This window comes from Chenopodium quinoa, unplaced genomic scaffold (genome assembly GCF_001683475.1).
Source record: "Chenopodium quinoa cultivar QQ74 unplaced genomic scaffold, ASM168347v1, whole genome shotgun sequence".
NCBI lineage: Eukaryota > Viridiplantae > Streptophyta > Magnoliopsida > Caryophyllales > Amaranthaceae > Chenopodium > Chenopodium quinoa.
The window spans coordinates 1,061,951-1,084,321 of record NW_018742287.1 but is presented as its reverse complement, the minus strand read 5'-3'; the positions used below and the strand labels follow the sequence as shown (position 1 = coordinate 1,084,321).

Genomic DNA, 22,371 nt, shown 5'->3' with positions numbered 1-22,371 from the left:
AATATGGGAAAATAAACTAATACGAAGTACATACACCTTAATATGGTTAACTAGTTGTCCAAATAATGACCAATTTTAGTTAAGCGTAGTTTTCCCTACTCAAATACCCAATCACTTTTTCTCTTCAACTTTCAGGTATAGCTGCCAGTCAACTCATAGCTCAGTTCACAAAAATAATCAATACACAAGAATGTATTACTACTCAACGTAACTCAAACCCTAACCAACAGCTATTACTTTCATCTTTTCTCTTCTCCATCTAGCTTAAACTCAAAACTTTTACGCGAAAATTGATTATTGTCTGTAAGTCATTCCTTTTCGATCTCTCGATTTCTTCTCCGTCCATCATCTCCAATCGTTATATGCATCTTTGTCCATAGAGAGAGGGTATCATATAAATTAGAAGATCGAAACACGATTTTCGAAACAACGAACGGAAAAGGAAGGAGATCAGATAAAATGAGTGTTCCTGAGTCAAGTAATAATAAACAGCTTCAACATATGTTACAATCAGCTGTACAAGCAGTTCAATGGACTTACAGCCTCTTCTGGCAATATTGTCCTCAACAAGGGTAAAAATTCTTTAATTCGTACTTAAGAAAAAAATTATGGTGTAGTTGTATTAAATTAATTAGAAAATAATATCAACTAGTTATTACCAATTTTATACAAAATTTGTTAATTAAGATGGTAAAACCTACCGAGAAATTTATTTATTAATTATAATTAGGTCGCTTTAAATAATTTTCTGGTTCCGCCACTGTAAATATAAAAATTAAAGCATTTGTATCTATATGTGAATAGGTTATTAGTCTGGCTAGATGGGTATTACAATGGAGCTATAAAGACGAGAAAGATGGTGCAACCAATGGATGAATCAAGAACTGCGGAGGAAGCATGTCTACAAAGAAGCCAACAGCTTAAAGAGCTCTACGAGTCGTTATCAGCCGGGGAGTCGAATCAACCTGCAAGACGGCCGTGTGCAGCGTTGTCGCCGGAGGACTTGACGGAGTCTGAGTGGTTTTATCTCATGTGTGTCTCTTTTTCTTTCCCTCCTGGTGTAGGGTAAGTTTTCTTTTAATTGCTTGCTTATCATTTCATTTTCTTTAATTTGTATTTTTTTTTTTTTTTTTTTTTTGTTTGTTTGCTAAGTCATACTCCCTTAATTTGGTCATCAAAAATGTTTCATTTGATTATTTATGTTCTCTTACTTTCATAAGCGTAAGATTATAAACATAAATTAAAAATAAGTATTAAAAAAGGTAACATTTAAACAAAATACTACATCCACTTCTAAAAATCCAATTTGAGGCACTTAATATTCATATGGTGGTAGTCCGAATGAAATAGATTTAGTTGCATATTCTTATTTAAATAGATATGTCAGATTCGTATAAATACAAATTTTTAAAATTTTAACTTTTAATAATTCGGTCATACACAATAATAATTGAACATATTTTTTGGTTAAAGATGTGCATTGCCATGTAAATTTCAAAATATCGAGATTGTTATATACACCGGGTGCACGGTGCACCCATGAATATTTTGTTCTCATATTTATAATTGTTATTTTTCATTTAATCTTTAATGGAATAGCAAAAACTAACGTTGGGATAATTAGGTGCACGGTGCCTCCAGATATTATATAAAAAAAATTCAAAATATCATACACAAGATCTCTCATGATGATTATGTAGTATTTTATATGTTAATAAGAATGTATTACAAGTGCAAGTATTGGCTTTAATTCAAGAAAATACAAATGTATAATTAAGAGGAATGAATTAGTATGTGCTCCACTACATACATCCTCTACATAAAAGTAAAGTACTCTAGATTGATTCCAGTTATAATATTAATTATATGCTTTAAATTTAATACATTAACAATAACATTTCGTTGAATTAGTTAATTAAATCCCTTTTTAGAAGTAGGTGTAAATAACAAAGTGAAATAATGGATGATCCAGCTGCAAATTAAAGGCTTTAAATGCCTTCTTCCATCTCGATCTAAAAAAGGAAAAAAGAAATAAAGATTCTCTAGCATTACTGTTTTACCACTTTGTTAAGTGGTAAATAAAGTTACATGTCAATTACTAGTTACTATTTTAATATGTTGAAATTGATTTCTTCTACAATTAAATTTTGACTCTATACTCCTAATAATATGTGGAATGATAGATGATTATAAGATGATGTAAATACTAGATCCTATTGAATGCCTTAGAGGCACTTTTGTGAAATCACATTATTAACTATTTAGCCTTTAATTTATATGCATGAATTATTTACATTTTATGGGATTTGTTAGTACTTGTGATGAAAATAAGGTAATCCCTAAAAACGTTAAGTAGGATAAATGTGTACTGTGATGAATACTTTTACTAGGCAATATACTATGTACATTCAAATATGGGTCGATAAGTAACTCAAATAAGAGGTCGGTGTCAAATATGTCATTCGTATTAACTGCAACTGCAATAAAATCGTATTCTTGTAATTAGTCATTTTACATGGATTGGCTAATTAAATTAGTTTTAGTTTCAATCAAAAGCAAAAAGTACGTAATTAATTGACCGCTAATTTTTTGTTTTTAATTAGGACTACTAATAACTCATGAGGATTCAATCCCTCAACCTACGAGATCATAAGGTTATGTCCCAATAACCTACTCCCAAGTTCAAGTACGTAATTAATTGACCGCTAATTTTTTGTTTTTAATTAGGACTACTAATAACTCATGAGGATTCAATCCCTCAACCTACGAGATCATAAGGTTATGTCCCAATAACCTACTCCCAAGTTCCCCACACGTCGATTAAAAAAAACAGCCATATGGTACAAAACTTGTCCATCCGAATATATAAATGATTGCTTTTGTTTTCACATTAGGTCATGTATCTCATTAGGATATCTAGTGAAAATTCAAGGTTACTCTTACAAGACACTAGAACAACAACTAAAAGGTGCACAAATTTCAATCTTTTTCCTATAATTGTAAAAGACTACTATACCCACATGCCGCAATTACCCCCTCTGCCTTTGTGTCTCTCTCAAGGAAATAGTTGTAATGCATGAAATTCAAGGTGGAAAGATTAACTAAACACGTAGAAGAAATTAAAGGGAGTAATAACTATATGACTATATATAGAAAGACTGTTTGAAAGCTACTATTTATGGAAAATAGGTGAATTAATAGTAGAGTAAATTCAAGTAATTGCAACAATATAGCTGCAACAATTTGGGGTTATATTTGGTGACCACTACAATATTGTAGGAAACCAAAACTATGAACACTACTTATTCAATTACTTTCCTTGTTAAGCAGCTGATTTGGATGGATCAGCACGCTTAAATTCAGCTGCTTTTTAAGCTAACCACTAAATTACGTTTTACTATTAATTACTACTTTGTCTTCTTTTTGTTTCTTTGAATATTTAGACCATAAACAAGGAAAATTTGAAGCATATTTTACTCCCTTTGTTCCTTCAATTCGGTAAGGAAAACTAAGTTTATATTTGTTTTTGTTTGTTAATAAGTGTCTCATTTTGATCGGTATATACTAGTTAACCCAGAACTTTGATCAATAATAAGTTTTACTATTAATATGTATTAATTATAAAAAAAAGCTAATGTTCAGAATTTTTATAAAGAATTAACAACATTGGTTATAGTGATACGGTGTATGTAAATAATGCAAATGTAAAATTGAGCCACTTAAAAAGAAATGGAGGGAATTTTTTTTTTTTAAGTTGGTTAAACTTCATCTCAGCATGCAATTACCCACCATTTTTTCTTTTTCATATATTTTATTTACATATGAAAAAAAATATACTAACTTGGTTGTATTTTTGACTCTATCCATTTCAAAATGTTATTTACACTTTCCTTTTTTATTCATCAAATCCCACAAATTCTTAAATAAAGTATGCTTTTATAAAACTATCGTAAAATGGGATAAATTAAGTTACCCTAAAAGCATTCAAGTAATCCTTGTACAATGTATACTATAAAAGTAATCATTATACACACTCATAATGCACGAAGTATTAGATTAATCATATTATTCTTTATAACATGATTTCATTAAAAAATACACATTAAAATACAATCAAACTCAATAAAAATTAATATATACTTTCAAATGGGTAAAAGTTACTCCCAGATTGTTCGTCTTTCAATAATATTAACGAAGGTCCGCCTTAAATAAGACTTATTGATCAAATAAGTGTAAATGGTATTTTTGGAATGACCTAACTAACAATTTACCGCTACTAAAAAGTTTGATCCTCAATGTGAGTACAATGTAGGGGTGGTTATTGGCAGGTCAGTACTAGTCATTAGCAGGACGGGTCAATTGCGGGTCATGATGAATATTTAGCGGGTCAGGGTCGGGTCAGGGTCAATACGAGTCAGGGTCGGATTAGAGTCAAGGTAAAAGTGAAACGGGCCATTAACGGACCTTTACCCAAATTTAATATTTTTTTACTTTTTATTTTTTTACAAAGTGAAACGGGTCAGTGTACTACATTGCATGACTTTTTCATCAATTCTTTCCTGCTTCCACACTCCACCAGTTCACAATGGATGACTTTTCTGATCTATTCATTATTACTTGATACAAAAGTATATATTTTTATTTGCATAAAAACATTTTTATTTTCACATGATCTCATGGTAATCCCACCAATGTTTAGTAAGAAACTAATACTATATACTTGTAATATTAAATTCTGCTAGCTATTATTGGGAATGTATTTTCACAATAAGATTCAATTAGAAATTGATTGGTAAAATAAGCATTGGTGGAATTAACATGAGATTATGATATAATATGATATGTATATTGATTGGTAAATTAAACATTGAATAAGTATATTAAGGTGGTATGTCATGACTATATTTATGTTAATGTTAATTAGATTACCAGGAAAGGCGTATGCAAAAGGACAATATATGTGGCTAACAGGAGCAAATGAGGTTGATAGCAAAGTATTTTCTAGAGCAATTCTTGCCAAGGTAATAATATCTACTTAAATAAACATACTTCTCACCTAAAATCATTGTTTTATACATCTAACAAAAAAAATGAAAATTGAAGATATTGTATTTTTAAATGCTAATTACCTATTTTCTTTATTAAAATAATCTTCTCTGTAATGATTTTGATATGAACCCTTATTTTATATATGAAAAATAAATAAATAAATTGTCTATTAAAATATCAGAGTTACATACTTTGAAGTTAAATTATCGTTATGCACATAATTTTTTGACTCAATCTCGAGCTACACAAGCAAGTAGGCTTAGGTCATATTATTCCATGCAAATGGACAATAGTTGAGATTATTAAGAGCCAATTTTTCTAAAATAAATGAAGTTAGAAGATAATGATTAAATTGATTAATAATATCTCAACTAAAGAAAATTAGAAAGAGCTATTCAAAAAAAAAAACACACACACAAAAAAAAAAAAAAAAAAAAAAAAAAAAAAAAAAAAAAAAAGAAGAAGAAGAAGAAAATTAGAAAGAGAGATAATTGGATTTGTAGCCTTTAGAAGTTCAATCGTGAAGACGAGACAAAGACAATAAACAGCTTAGCTCTATGGCTAGCTTATTAACCAACTTGGCTTTTGGATGAGAAACATATTGCATTAAATTATTGTACCTAGCTGTTCGTCTGGTGATGCTTTGAAGTCGTTTAATTTCCATGCCAATAGCAAATATAATGTAAAGGAGATTTGATCACATGTTTTGAACACCTCACCCCAAAACTTTAACCAACTAAAGTAGTTGATTATTCACAATGTTATGAATTGTTTTTTTTTTTTTTTTTTTTTTTTGACAAGAGCTTACACAGAATAGGAAACTAATAGACAAAACTAAAAGAGGATAAACTAGAGTTCGCTGTAACAAGAACGTGTGCCCTCTCCACTACCACCCGATCCACCTTGAGAACGGCACACCACTCGAACTTGCTGCTGAAGTGGCGAATACGAGCAAGTGTCCAACGAAGGTACGTAACGGACAACTGTAGTAGAGTTTGTATTAATTATAACCGCACGAAGCGACCTTGTGACCGCCCACTGTAACCCTGCTAGACAGGCATTCAACTCCGCATTTAGAGCAGACTGAGCAAGCCCAGAAGAAGCCCCTCCAAGCCAACCCTGTTCCCCGTACTCCCCAAATTTTGGACACCAACTCATAACATTGGGTTGCAGATGATAAGCCAATGTTATGAGTTTGGTAAATGACTATTAACTGTTAAGGAAAAGAATTACTTTGTAGTATTGGAGAGAGAATGTAAGGGCTAAAGGTCTATAAATTTTATTTTATGTTTTTTAGACAAAGGATAAAAACAGACTACAAAATAATACTAAAGCATATAAAATTAACCGCCGCTTCTCCAGCAATTTGATGAGCACGATGAACACGTTGACGATCTGCCTTATGAATACGACAATACTGAAAGGTTGAGCGAAGCCGCCCAATCTTGGTGATGAGCTAGAGGTAATCAATGTTACCTTGACCATCCCCCTGAAGAAGCGTAACAAGATTATAGGAATCAGTAAAGACTGTGAAGGATTAAAACCCATTATCCGAAGCCCATTGTAAACCATACAAGCACGCCATTGCATCCGAGTGTAAGGCTGAAGTGCAAACGAAGAAGTTACTTCCGCCAACGATCCCGTCATCCTACAGGTCCACATTATCCAAGCACCACCCCATCCCGGCATGTTGAGAATCTTTGAACCAAGAACCATCAATTTGTATTGATAGTAAAGCATTCGCTTAGTTGAGCAATCCAAGCTGAGCTGCATAAAAACCAGGCAGAGGCGAGATAGCAGCTTGACCCTTAGTAACAGAAGGGGGGGTACTAGAAGCGTCGTGGTCGAGGAATATTCTATGAGAATCCATGACCTCCGCAAACCGATAAGCAAAAGAGCGCATTGCAGTAGAATTGCTGAAGATTCTGGAATTCCGACATAACCAAAGACTCCAAAGGGTACCAACGAAGGTGCCCAGGTGAGTACTACTAGGCCCATCCTGACTAATAAAAAGTCGGATATAATCTTGGATCCAATCTGAGAGAGAAAGGTCTCCATTAAATTCTGAGTGAATACCGAGGCATCCACCCCTCCAAACTATTCTTGCATTACTGCACATCCTAAAGAGATGTTGTAAATCCTCCGATTCAGTACTGATCACAACACACATCTTGAACTAGAACCCTTCTATGATGAAGCTCCACCTTGACTACGAGAGCACGACGGAGCAATTTCCATAAAAATACTCAACTTCCATTTAGGTTGTAACTGCAAGACCAAAGAATTTTCCAAAAGGAGCCTACACTTGATGCTGCTAGGCTCCAAGAGGTTGTTGATGAAGCATTGCATAACCTGTATTGACCGAGTACCTCCCTGATGGGGTATTAGACCAGTACCAAAAGTCTTCCTATGTAGTATCTGGCAATTCCATAGCAAGGATTATCGATGCATTTGTGGGCACAAACCAGTCTAACAGTTTATCAGTGTCCCACCCATTGGTCTGCGAATGGATAAAATGACTGACAATACAATTCCCTGGAGCGCGTAGTAAGATTCCTGGTTTAAATTCAAGGATGCTACCATTAACCCATTTAGCCGAGCCGGCTAGAGTAGAGCAGCCATTACCTATTTTCCAATTACAACCCTGTTATAAAAGTGTATCTGCCCTAAGTAACCCACGAAGGCCATAAGAATAACGACCCAAGAATCTGGGCCTAGTGTCAGAGGTATTGGAAAGAAAAGTAGTGCGCGCAGAGAAAACTTTCGAAACAAGGAGTTGCGGATTTGTAACAAACCTCCAAACCTGTTTCATTAGGAACGCCTTATTTAAGCAGGACAAATATCGAATTCCTAACCCGCCCATGCCACGAGGGAGATGCATGGTATCCTTATTAACCCAATGCATACCTTTAGAATCAGAATGCGCCCAAAAAAAGTGTATCAGTAAATAATCAATTTTTCCGATCACTGAAAGCGGAAGCTCATAGCAGGAAAGGACATGAGATGCCATAGTTACAGAAATAGAGTTATTAAAGATTAACTTCTGCGATTAGGACAGCCTGATATTATTTAGGCAGTTAATCCTTCCGATAAGTTTGTCGATGATGAATTGGAAGTGATCCTTCTTTTTGCCGACAAAGTCAATAGGAGCACCCAGATGATGATCGAAGACCTGAAATTGTTTCATCCGGAAAATCAATTTCAATTCCTCCTGAACTGTAGCACTAATATTCGGGCTAAACATAATTAGAGATTTTGAAAGGTTGAGTTCCTCTCCCGAAATTTTAGTAAACAGTTGTATGATTTAGACCATGTTAGAAAACGCAGTGGATGAAGCACGAAAGAAGATAAGAGCATCATCGGCGAAGAATAGATGGGAGATAACAGGACTATTTCTTGAAAGCATGATTCCTTGAAACAACTTCAAATCTTGGCCTAGATGTAACATCCGCGAGAAAATATCCATGCAAAAAAGGAAGAGGTACAGTGAGAGAGGGTCACCCTGGCAAAGACCACATTGTGGTTTGAATGGGTCCGACGTCGTACCATTGATAAGTAGGCCTAAGCCCGGATCGGATATTCGATTCGAAACTGGATTTCGGATTGGATATCCGTATCCGAAAATCCAGATATTTGATATCCATATTCGATCCGAAAATGTCGGATATTCGAAAATCCAGATATCCGAAATTTTCGGATTGGATAAGTCAGATATCCTATATCCGACTTCTTTAATTGCGGGGTTTTTTTAATGGAAAAATTGATTTTTTTTCACCCTTTTTTTCACACACGTTATTGTCTTGTGGACCCTTTTTAATTAAAAAAATATACAAAAATTACATAATCAAAACAATAATTTTCTCAAAAATAACAAAAACAAAAATCAGATTTATGTTGTAACAAAAACAAAAAAAATTATAAACAAATTTATACTTAAAAAATGTCTAAAAATTTGGGGATTCACAATTATACAATTATCTCACAAATTATTATATTCATAAATTTGAATTAAAAACAAAAACAAAATTAACTAGATTTATATTTTAACTCATATTAAACTCAGATCTAAATTTTAAAAAAATCTTGACATGGCCATGCTCTTGTAACGGCGGCTCGACGGTGGTAGTTGCTCGATGGTGGAGGCGGCCTTGCGACGGTGGATCGATGGTGTGCGTGGTGTGTGTGGATTAGTTGCGGCGGCGGTATGTAGTTGTGGCTTACAACGGTCACGCTTGTGAGAAGCAGAAGTAGAGTAAAGGAATAGAGGATTGAGAACTGAGAACTGAGATCGAGGTGTAGTGTTCGATCTGGTTGGTGGGATGGATCACAATGGAATAGGAGTGGTTGTTGCCATCATGAGGGAGATTTGAGATCAGAAGCAGTGGTGACGGAATAATCAGTGGAAGCGGCGATCTTAGTGCGAGGGAGGAAGGCGGCGGCATGTTGGAGGTCCAACATCTCACCGCGGAGCTTGTATGGGAGGGCATCCACCAAAGCCAGCTCGTCGGCTACATCTTGAGTCAGAAGGGTCTGGGAGATGCCATACCCACATTGTCGGTGCTTATAATTGAGATCTGAGAGGAGAGAGGAGGGAGAAGAAGGAGATTTGAGATGAGAGATGAGGGAGATCTGAGATGAGAGAGGAGAAACGAGAAAGAGGCGGAGCAAAAGTGCAAAACTAGGGTTATAAATATATAATATGAAAATATTTTTAAATGGTAAAAATAATAATAATAAAAAGTGTTTTTTTCGAATTTCGGATCGGATATCCGATCCGATATCCGACTTTTTTTCGGATATTCGGATATCCGAAATCGAAATTTTCGATATCCGATATCCGAAATTTTCGAATCGGATGCGGATCAGAATTTATGGTTTTCGGATTATCAGATAGTTTTGCTCAGCCCTATTGATAAGAGACTTATAAGATACCGTGGAATGACATTGTTGGATCATTTGCAACCAACGAGCTGGAAACCCATAGGCCTTCAAGACCTGTAAAAGAAAGCTCCAATGAATTCGGTCATAAGCCTTACTCATATCAATGTTGATCGCGGCTAGCCAATTAGAACCAGATTTAGAAATGTTAATTTGCTCCATTAATTCATGAGACAACAAAATTTTATTCGTCATAACAAAGGCATGTTGAGAATATGAGATAAGAAGAGGAAATATTGACGCAGTCTGGCAACCAAGCACTTCGAAGCGCATTTGTAAATCGTATTACAGAGGCTAATTGGACATAAATGTCCTATCTCCGTTAGAGTCCCAATCTTCGGAATCATAACAAGGAGAGATTGATTCATTCTACTCTTTTAGAAGGAACCCTGTTTGTAAGAAACTTTGAATTCCCTTGACAACCGAATCTCCAACAACATCCCAGTGTGTTTTGAAAAACTCAGTTGTGATCCCATCCGGACCAAAAGACTTAAAGTTTCCTAAAGCAAACATGCCATCCCTTATTTTCGCAGCCGAAAAGGGTCTTTCCAAATTATTGAGTTGAGAGGAAGTGAGTCGTGGAAGATCTAATTCACGCAAGACAATGTCAATTTCCGGATCATAAGGAGGCATAACATCACTCTTAAAGATCTATTTAAGAGATTTCACGACAATACGTTGAACGTCCGTCTGACCATGCTGAAGAACACCTTGGTCATCAAGTAAAGAAGTAATCTGATTCTTCTTCTGTCGAGTTTTGACTTTAGAGAACAATAACTTTGAGGGGAAATCACCTTTGAGTATCTAATTTTTCTTACAACGTTGTCTGCAGAACTGAAGCTGTAGTAAAACATTGTCCTTCGAAGTAACAATATTAGACATATACTGAAGCTGCATCAGGAACAGACTGAATTGACTCCCCTTCAATGGAGAGATCCTTAGAAAAAAAAAATTCAATCCACGCCCCATAATTTCTTATTGTTAAGACACCACTTCCGAATTAGTGCCTTGACATGGTCCAAATTTTTCGAAAGGATAAACATTGGAGAGCCAATAGTATTCTTTTGCCATGTGTAACGAACGAAGTCATGTACCTGTGTATAGTTGAGGCACCAATTATCCAATTGATAAGGACGGTTTGACGTATGCTGGAAGGGAGAGTCGTCAAACACAATAGCAACATGATTAGAAACAAGGATACTTAATAACTATCCAATCAAAGGTTATATAGGAACGGTCCAGCCGTTGTAAAATAAGTTGGTGTTCCTCCCGATATTTGTCCAAGTGTAGGGGGGGCCTTTGAAAGGAGTGGAAAGTAAACTGAATTTTAATCTAAAATCAATAAAGGAATCTCAACCCTTAATTACACTAGAATCACCCAACCTATCATAGTGATGCTCTATTTGATTAATATCACCAATAATCAAACAATTAGGAGCAAAAGCAAGTAAATCTAAAATCAAACCCCAGACTTGAGGTCTATCTTCCACAACAGGAGCACCATAAACAAATATCACACATCTACTTATTTAATTAAATACTTTTATATTATAATGTACAACGTTTGAACAACAAAAAACGCAAGAAACATCTTCTATTCCAAACCCAAAAACCGCTAAACCCCCACTACTACCATCCGAGTCAACCCCAAAAACCGAGGTAGGACAAGAACTACTAAGTAAGCTAGTCACAACTGAGACTGGAACTTTAGTTTCACAAAGAAACAAAAGGTTAGGAACAAAAGAATGTAGTAACCAAAACACATAAGGAAGCTTCGGAGAACTTTGGTCATTTAGTTCTCGGCAATTCCATGAGATGAACTTCATAAAACCTTGGGGAGCTGTGAAGGGCCAGCTACCTTACCAAGGTTGTCCAAGAAAAGCAGAAGACAAGCGAGCAGAAAAAGCACTTGTACCATTACGAAAGGCCTTAGAAGCAAACCTATCAGCTGAAAATTTTAGTAACTTGCGAGAAGAAGCGGAGCCAGCCTCCTCCACCCTTCCTTTTACCACCAGACAAGCCCATGAAACAGTTGGAAGGGCAGCCCGTAGAATTGCCACCACACTGAGCAGGAGATCTAGCAAAAAAAACCCAAGTGCTCTGCAGTAGAAACATCCGAGAAAGACTTAGCAACAGCCTGTCATGAGTCATTAGCAGACAAGGTGAACCCACCCTTGCCTTGCACATTAAGAGCCCTAATTTTGCGACGTTTTTGAGACCATGTCGAACCATGATAACCAAAAAAGGGTCTTGGTCATACGATCGACACCGATGAAAGGGGCCACGAGAACTCCTTTTTTGCGGCCTAGTATCGATTTTATTATGTATCTGACGCATAGGAACAGCAGGTTGTGCATTGGCGGGAAGCTGGGCATCTGATTTGTCTTCTAAGGACAACTTATCGAGCAATGCAGGTGTAACATCAGCTGCGGCAGAGCTGATTACAGGAGTCAAAATAAATTCCTGAGTCTGAGCTATCCGTAAGGAAGCTTTCTTCAAGGGCTGCTGAAATTCGAAACCCCCCACCAGAAATAAATTGAGTACGAACCTCAGTAAACGGCGCAAAAGGTCGCCTTCTGGAATAGCAGCCCGATTCTCATCAATAAACCTTGTAGAATTCGGATTATGATACGACTCCGGAGTGGTTGGGTCCGTTTCAGAGGACAAAAAACTCACTCCCCTGTTCAGAAGTAGAATTATAATCAGAGCTATGCGAAGTAGAAGAAGCAGCCACATTATTCGGGTGAGACATGTATCCATTTTGGTAAACCCCACTAATCGGAATAAATTCAGGTTCTATGTTATCATTATTTTCCCAAGTAGGAGCAGCTTCAATGACATGACCATTCGGCAGTACGTGATCCCCTGCACCTGATGAATTTGAGTCCGAATTATCAGGTTCATTGACCTCACCATTCTGATCATTATAAGGAGGTTCCTATTCGTCTTCATTATCATCATTATCCTCCGGATTATTATCTTCAGGGTTATTATCATCATCATTATCCATATCATCATCGTTACCCGAACTCTCATCATTATACTCGAAGTCTTGCGCCAGATCAAGAAGGTTCACTCTTGTGTTACGAGTTCTAAAATTTTCCTGAGTTCCCTCCACCATATTCGTATATAATGGCCGATTATGTGGGCAATATAACACCGTTAATTCTTGAGATTCAAACGTCTCCATCCTAGCAGCCACATAATCCGAACACTCACAAATCTCCTTATAATGACCCACACAACCGCACTTCTTACAATACTTAAATACCCCTTCATACCTGAAATAAACCCAAGTAGGAGAAAATTCACCCGGAACATAACACCCAGGTATTAAGGGTTTAGAAAGATCAACTAAAACCTGCCCACGGAATTCAGGTTCATCAGGCAGCCCATTTCGGATCAAGAAACCCTAGAGGAAGCCCATAAACACGAATCCACAATCAAAATTAACACAGTGTATCTATTACACCTACGAACATTGCAAATTCTACCATCCAAAATGAAGTGTGTTGCTCAAGTAAACCCTCTACGTCCGCCAAGTTTGAGCATGCAAAAATAAAGTAATTACCAGTACAATGCACAACAATATTACCTCGTGTGAGCCATTGAGTATCGACCATTTGTTGAACAATCGCACGACTCGGAGGATTGGGCCCAAAAATCGCTTTGTTCCAATCGATATTAGTAATATAATGCTCCAAAGGTTGATTTAAATACACCCCCATTCAATACACGGTCCAATGATTGAAGTTAGCCATTAATAAATAGCAACAAGGACAGAAAAGGTTAAAGGCAAGAGTAGTGAAAGTGAAGGAAAAGAGCTGTAGAAACTTGACTTGGGAGTGAAAAACAGGAAGAGGGTCGTTTAATTGGTGAAAAACCAAATTAATAATCCTCAAACTAGAACAAAAAGGAGTTACACTTAATCTATAGTGCATGTACTCCACGTGTAGAACAAAGGAAAAGAAAGGTGAGCAAGCTAGGATAGTGGGCCAGCTCAAGAACACAACCTTGAGTATTAAGGAACGCTTCTCACAGTAAAAATCTTCAACTACTGTAATAATAAGAGAATGGAAAAGTATGTATTAATTCCGACTTTAATATCATCAACAAAATCTTTTTTGAAACAAAAAATGAGTAATTAACCAAAGTTTATTCTTTGACAACATGAATTGCAGACTGTAGTGTGCATACCTGTAATGGATGGTGTGGTGGAGTTAGGATACACCGAAAGAGTAAGTCAACATTTCTCCCTTATAACTTGATACGTATAAGCCGATGCAGGTATGAATACCAGATTTCATGGTTAATGTTCTCATTCATGTTACACACAAGCTTACTACTTTCTGATTTACAACCGCTCAAATTTAGTTGTCACGTTAATTAAGATCACTAATATATATATATATATATATATATATATATATATATATGCAAATTACTTTCTTACCAAGAGAGTAAAAACCAATATAACCCTTTTTCCTCCTAAATAGTTGTACTTTTTACTCCGTATTTATTTATTTGGGATTCGTCTACTTGACTTCAACGATATACTTTGCTCTCACACAAACACTTTTTTTTTCGGAAGCAGGTTCAAGAAGACCCATCTTTTATTCAACAAGTCAAATATTTTTTCGACGACCACTACCACCACCACCAGCTCCATAATGAACCACCATTACAACCAAAACCTGCACTCTCGGAGCACTCTACCTCCAATCCAACTGCATCCTCCAACCATTCCCACTTCCAGTCTCCTCTTGCCCTTGCCACATACACCACTGTCGACCCAATACCTATTCCGAGTGATGGAGCCAACAGCAATGATGAGAATGATGAGACTGAGGGCGAAGCTGACTCAGATCCTGAGGCCCAGACAATCCTTGGCTTGCCAGTAAAGTTGGAACTGCGATACCAAAAAGGTGACTCATTGTCCTCTTGAGCTCTTGAGCCATATTTACAGGGTCTTTATTCTCCTGATGGAGAGTACAAAGCAGCCATAATATTGGAACTTTGGGAGTATGATAATATTTTATGTATGACCTTAATTCCTATGTAAGAACTATTAATATTCAGCAATATTTGTTTCCAGGTATTACCGTTGTTCCTGACTCATCTGATGAGCCAATCGAGTTAATGCAGATAGAAATACCTGAGGACATACAACTCAGCTCCCCTGATGTTGTATCCAATAACCTTGACTCGAACTTTCCTTTAGTGGCTGTTGGTCCAACACCTCCAACACCAAGTCACCAGCATCACACCGTTGACTCATTCATAACAACGAAGTCAACTCGAAGATGGCCTGTTATGCAACAGCAACAACTACAGGATCCAATAATTATTAGCAACAACTTCCAGACACCATCTCTAGGTAAATTAGTTTCTTACCTTAGGCTTGTCTTTACAATTCTAAACTGTTACACTATCACTTCAAAGCCAAAAAAGAGAATTTTCACTTCCTCAAAACCTTCATGAGGAATCAACTCTCACAATATTGAATCATTGCACTATTGTTCCCACATGTTAATTTAACCTAGCTAGTATAACATCCTGAACAACTTGCTAGACCTTCAATTGTGACTGCCCGCCATAAAGGGGAAACCTTCATAGTTCATACAATATCACAGCCTATTCACAGGTCTATCATGAGAAAAGAAGGAACAAAAACATAAACATCAACCAAAGAGGAGCACTCAAGGAAAATAAAAAAAAAATTAGACTATATTGAATGTAAGTTCTACTGATAAACCTTAAACTAAAAGTGTATAGGACATTAATCAAAACAAACTACTAAAAACCACTCGTCTTAATTCTAAACTAAAGTATTATGAATATGATCTTTAGATTTTCATAGTATATTGTACAAGCTTATTTTTGTTCAGTACCTGTTGGTGTTCAAAGACTATTGCTGTATGTGTAAGTGTGTAACAAGAGTTGCAGCTGGTATATTGTTAACATATGTGTCCTAGCAACTTTTTTTTTTTTTTTTGCGTTTATTGTGGTGCTTGATAGCTTAATGTTATGGCTAGTTGGCTACCATGACGGAAGAAGTCATATTCCCAACCCTTCTACTTCGCAGCTATTTTACTAACTTAAGACTAAGTTCTTGACCAACGTTTAATCATAATAATGCATGCAGCCAAGGATTATTTCTGGACTGTCTAATTTTCCAGGTATCGCTCCAATGGAAAACCTCTCCCAAGAAGACGCATACTACTCCCAAACCGTCTCTATCATCCTAAAACTCCAATCTAGCCGATGGGCAGAACCCTCTTCTACCACCTCCGTTGCAACCTCTTCTTACCTCTCCTACTCTTCAAACTCTGCCTTCTCAAGCTGGATACCAGGGTCCAACCATCACCATTCACCAGTGGAAGGCACCTCGCAATGCCTTCTTAAAAATATCCTATTCACAGTTCCTCTCCTTCATTCCAAGTACCGCGAAGAGAACGTTAGCTCCCCCAAGTCAGACCTGCATTACATGGCCCTTGGTCGCGGGAAGAGTACTATTGGACCTCCTCATGATGAGCTCTCGGCCAGTCATGTATTAGCTGAGCGTAGGAGAAGGGAGAAGTTGAATGAGAGGTTTGTCATTTTGAGGTCATTGGTGCCATTTGTGACAAAAATGGACAAGGCCTCTATTTTAGGAGATACCATTGAGTATGTGAAGCAGCTACGCAAAAAGGTACAGGAACTTGAGGGGCGTACAAAGTCTGGAGAGGAGAGAGATAAGAGGAAATTGCAGGTGATAGAAGAAAGCAGCAGTGGAAATGAAATGAGGGTAAAGAAGACAGCAGCACAGTCGCAACAAAGTAACATGTTAGAAGTGTCGATAATTGAGAGTGATGCATTGGTGGAGTTGCAGTGCCCATATAAGGAGGGGTTGTTGCTGGATGTCATGATCAAACTGAGAGACATGCGCCTAGAAGTTACTACAGTGTTGTCCTCCCTTAACAATGGCCTTCTTGCAGCAGAGTTAAGAGCCAAGGTATTATTTCTCTTAATCCCTAGTATACCACTTCACCAGATTTTCTTAATTGAAGAAAGAATGCCACATTTTCTATCACATGCATTACTTTCCTCATTTCTCAACCCAACATTTCTTTTTTCGTAGAAGTTAACATTCTGTTCATTTTCATTTCCTCAAACAATACACATCCTACAAGACGCAACATTTCATCCTCATAAAATAATGTGAACTCCAATATACTCTGTTTTAATCTTTATTAAACAGGCCTTTTGTAATTTATACTGAAGTTCCACATAGATTGATCCCGGGTTCAAATCTTCACTCCCCCTAATTACCTAAATGCCTCAAAATCTTCCCTCCCTCTAAAGTTATTCTGGTGTGGACCAGAAATTTTCAGTATGCAGCAGACTAGTATGCTCAATATTTTAGCATCAGTGTTGCTGTGTATATACTAGTGCACAAGCATTTTCTTCGTGCTCAATCAAAATATCAGATGTCCACAACCATTTTGCACTCAAGAAGAATCAAAGTTTGCAATATTCACATTTAAAAAAAAAAAACAAAAAAAATTATTGTATAATTTCTGAATTTTATGAGCAGGTTAAAGAGAATGCCAATGGAAAGAAACCCAGTATAATTGAAGTGAAGAGGGCTGTGAATCAAAAAATACCTCAAAGTGACTCATAAGTTTCGATGTGCATCGGAACAATGCATGTGCACTCAACTCTCTCCATGTATCTTATCTTTATCCACAAAGTAGATTATTCAATTATTTAAAGTGTAACATACAGGAAGTAATGCAGAGAATAGAACTGCCTAGCCTAGTAGCTTCACATTTTGCAGCCAAAAAATACGGTAAGGGACCATATGGTCGACCCTGTCATTGCTTTTATTCAAGGAGAACACAGAACATTGGAGATGTAACCATGATAAATTCAAACATTGGAAAAAGAAATATAACAACTACTGCTAAAGATTACAGTAAAAAGGCATACAAATGGAAAGTCCTTAACTATATACCCGTTTTAAAGTTGTCATTGACCTTTAATCTTCAGGTGAAGGATTCCCTAAAGCAATGCCCTTGATTACATGCCGGCACTGAAACCTGCAAAATGAGTATATTAAGGACATAGTTTTCATACACACTATACAGAAAACCCTACATATAAATAAAGGTTCTGCTTGAATTAAACTATTAGTATGATGACAGATGCAGAGGCCAGAACAAGGAAAAGCAAGTAGCCATGGCATTTTTGGCCATAAAGCATTTCAGCAAACAGAAGTAAGCATGAAATTATCTGCTGTTAACAAATTATTAGTGGCTATTGTTTATAAAATACTTATGCAATAATATCAAAGACAAACCATTTACGGCCAACTTCAATCTAAAAAAACAAGCTGCTATGCAAATGAAGGTTCTACATTTGATCTCAACTATCAACACTATTGAAGGAGACTCCCCAAAAATTGGGAATTAAGCGCACCAACTGTAAATTATTCTACCGTTCCAATACAGATAAAAGAGACTGCATGTTGTATAGCTCTCAGTGGAAACACATCTATGTAATGACTAATGAGCAAGTAGAAGCCAATACTCTCATTTGAGTTCAAAGTCAGAAATATATGAAAAAAATGAAACATAAAGCTATATTTTCAAACTACTGTAAGTCAAGAGAAAAATTTTAGAGCATAAAAGACATTTGTACCATGTTATATCACTGCATATAAAATTGTTCTCATTGAAGTCAGTGATTGCGCCTGGGGCAAAAGAAGATGATAATGATTCATGATGAGAGGTCTTGCATCTAAGCTGTAGCCTGAATGGTAAAATCTGCAGAATCAAAGCACGTGATATAAATTTGAAGAAGTCAAGATGATAGTGCTAAGATTTAAAAATTAAGTGCTCAAAAACACATCTGATTATTGCATTTGCATTTATAATGGACTGAATTATTTGACCGATATAGCCAGGTTACTGAATTTGCTGGATGTCATTTCAATAAAAGGGTTGCAACCTTCTTTGAGAATTGGAAGTCACGCTTTGGTAGAAAATGCAGAGGCATGTTGAAGGAAGTTGGAGCCTTCACCAGGAGAAACAACTTAGTAGGACCTAAAAACATTAAAGTAGAAGCAATGTTAGAACCATGTACACACTCAAGGAGATTGTTTTTAATCAGACAATGTACCTGTATAGGAGACGGATCCCACACCTTTAGAGATAAGTGCCCTTATGACCTGTCCAAAAGGAGTTAAGCTCACTTAGTATTAGTAGTCTCTAAGTTCAATGAAATATTGATATGGCATTAGTCAAACCAACCTTTTTCGAAAGCATCTCTATTGTTCGATTTCTGGCCTTATCTTCAGAATCTACGAGAGCTATTCTTCCGTGAGGAAATACAATCTGATAAACATGTTGTGGTCGGCGTGGGCTTGCTCCAAAAACAAAGACTAAATCTTCAACACTGGGAAACTCACGAATCAAAAGCCAAAGAGCAGTCTGGAGACCAGATATTTTACTCATCAATTTCTCAGTTCTTCTAATCTCTAATTTGACATCTCTTTTCCTCCCAATGGCTTTTCTTCTAGATGAAGCATTGAGCTCACTTTGTGTAAGAAGTATCTCCTAAAATAAAAGATCTTCAGACGATATCATTCAAGCTGATAAATAAATTCCACTGCATCCCATAAAACATACCGACTCCTGGTATTCAGTTCGTAGAGCATCAAATTGAAGAGTCATATCCTGCAACATGCTGCAAAAGGAGATCCCGATTATGGAAAGCATCATCATAAAATCAGAAGAAGAAGTTAGCTTCAGTCATCTAGAAGATATCTTTGCACTTTATGACAGAAATTGTGAAATTCCCATCAATTAGCACCATCAAATTGCAATGCATAACATCCCATGGAAAACATAACATCAGGGCTGTGTTTGGATGGAAAGAAAATCATCATCCAGAAGTAAAGGGGTGGAAATAATATTCTGACGTAAACTTCCTCCTCTCTAGTGCTCCATTTTTCCTTCACTTCATCTTTTTTTCCTTTCGCCTCTAATTTTTCTAGCAAGATTGATGCCTAGGATAATGAAGTTTAAAGTTGATGTCTATTGACCCCTGTTTTACTGAACCTTGCTAAACAAACTCTAAGTATTATTTACAAAATTTAATAATTAATGCCTACTCCTACAATGCCTATTATACTACTAATGGAAGAATAAATCCATTAACTCTAATCACTTGGACTACAAGTCTACAACAGTAAGGTCGAACATGAAGTTTAATCAGTTCTAATAGAACATCTTATGTATCTTCAACATCTGCAACTTAAATTATCCATGCCATTCCTTCTAATTACTTGTCTAGTACTCGCTTCTACTAACCAAAAAAATATTACCAGGATTAATTATTACCAAAAAGGCGACAACTACCTTGAATCTCCCTCAGAAAAGTGTATGTGTCTATTCATGATCATATGATAAACTCATATTCCTATAACAGGATTGTTAGTTCACCATAATGCAGACTTTTGGGCTTTCAGCAGTATTTATTGATTGATTCTATTTCATTGGATGTTTGCAATTTCCCATTTCATTAGTAATAAATAGGTAATACTAGCAAATCTGCTTAGAAAATTTTTTAAATTGAATGAATTTTAAGAAGCATTTAAATTGTGCTTCATATTGCAACTAGCAATAATCTTCTTAATCACATTTACCAATGATTTTTGCAATTAAAGCATAATCGCAACAAGACAAACAGTAAAAGATCAACAATACCAATACAAAGAGCTGATTTTATCTCAATTTTATAAATTCAACACGAACAATGTAAAATATAATCCCTATTAATTACTTTTTGAAAATTTTCCACAAAATCGAATAAATTGATTGATATAAAGTTCAAATTTCCGAAATTAAGTTGATAATTGATGCTAATTTCACAAATTACACACTAAAGAAAATGAAATTGGAATTTTAAGATGATTAATTGGCATAATTGAAAATATACGAGAAATTGGAGAGAGAGAGAGAGAGCATACGAGGGGATTTGCTGGTGCATATAGAGCAAGAAACCTAAGACATCATAAACGACATGGAAGATGAGAGCGCCATTAATGGAGGTGGAAGGGACCTCGATTTCTGTGTCCTCCGCCATTGTTGTTGCCTCTGGTTTTCTCTCTCTTCGGCTCATAATTCCGAGAAGGAGAACTTGCTTCTAATCCTCAGTACTCGGATGGTGAAGGAGTTTTTGAAAATATGATTGGGAGCGGGAAGATAAAAGGAGGAAGTAATTGGGTCGTTCGAAACGGTTTTGGATCGAGTCATTTTTATGTAAGAGTCGTTCGTTTTGGGTTTAGGTCGGATTAATTTAGGTTGAATTTTCTAGCTTTTATTATATTGTCAATCGATATTGGTAAAAGTTATTACCTACACCCCATTGTAGCTAGTTATACACTTATACCTTCACTCCCTTTCCATGTAACTATTATCATGTTGACCAAAAAAAAAAAAAAACAAATTTCCACCTTTTCTCTTTCATCATATAAATGCTAAAATAAGAAATATTAATACTACATTTTTTCTCTCCTCAAAATTTTACCCACTTTCCTCACTTTTTACTCTACTTCTCTCTCCTAAACTACCAAACTCTCTCAAATTTCTCTTAAAAAAATCAAAATTCGGTTAGATCTCAATTAAAATATTAGTTTTAAAAGATGAAATCACAAAATCGAAGGAAATTTCATCAAAAGAAAAATCGAAAATCAAATTGTAAGTTATTTTTGTTTATTTTTTGAAGGAAAAAAATTGCAAACCCTATGGCTTGTTTGGGATTGTTTTTAGTTTTTAGTTTTTTGTTTTTTAAAATAAAAAAAAAAAAAGAAAAAAAATGTTTCCACTTTTCTGTTGTGAGCTTTCAAAATTATCATAATTTTTATAAATTTGACTAATTTTTTATTTATTACTTCCTCCGTTTCTATTTGCATAACTAACATTTTTAAAATGGAAATGTCATATTACTTGACCCACATACTATATATGGTAAGCTTTTGGTGTATAAATTCTCTAAATTACTCTCAAAGAGTGCACATGGGGGCAACTTTTGGGGTAATAAGATAAGCCATGTGCAATTAGGGCCACAAAACTACAATTTCTCTCTCCTCTCCTTATATATTGTGCCAAGAACCCCTAGGGCTTTTTATTTGATTGTACCGAAAGGCCAAATGAATTGGGATTTCCCTATTGGGCCAGGTCATTTCGGGGCAAAAGAAAGGGCCTGCTGATAGAGCTGGGCGAGGCAGCGATACTAGTTATCAGGTCAGAGAAAGGCCTGGCCCGTAAGCTGGCCTACCCGTCTAAGGCGGGGAGTTCCTCCTATATTCCAGTAATATTATATTATTTTAATAAATTA

General features: G+C 35.9%; 1 protein-coding gene and 1 pseudogene across 1 annotated transcript; one reads left to right on the top strand and one right to left on the bottom strand.

The window, feature by feature from the left end:
- Positions 1-78: 78 nt before the first annotated feature.
- LOC110685037 lies at positions 79-17,662 on the top strand (annotated as a pseudogene).
- A 36-nt stretch (positions 17,663-17,698) lies between these two features.
- On the bottom strand, positions 17,699-21,874 carry LOC110685029. The gene is made up of 7 exons (XM_021861491.1): positions 21,002-21,874; positions 19,659-19,716; positions 19,281-19,586; positions 19,150-19,198; positions 18,979-19,073; positions 18,670-18,794; positions 17,699-18,068 (listed from the first exon to the last, which is right to left on the bottom strand). The coding sequence occupies exons 1-7, from the start codon at positions 21,151-21,153 to the stop codon at positions 18,008-18,010; spliced, it is 846 nt and encodes a 281-aa protein (XP_021717183.1). The 5' UTR covers positions 21,154-21,874; the 3' UTR covers positions 17,699-18,007.
- Between the last annotated feature and the right edge of the window lie 497 nt (positions 21,875-22,371).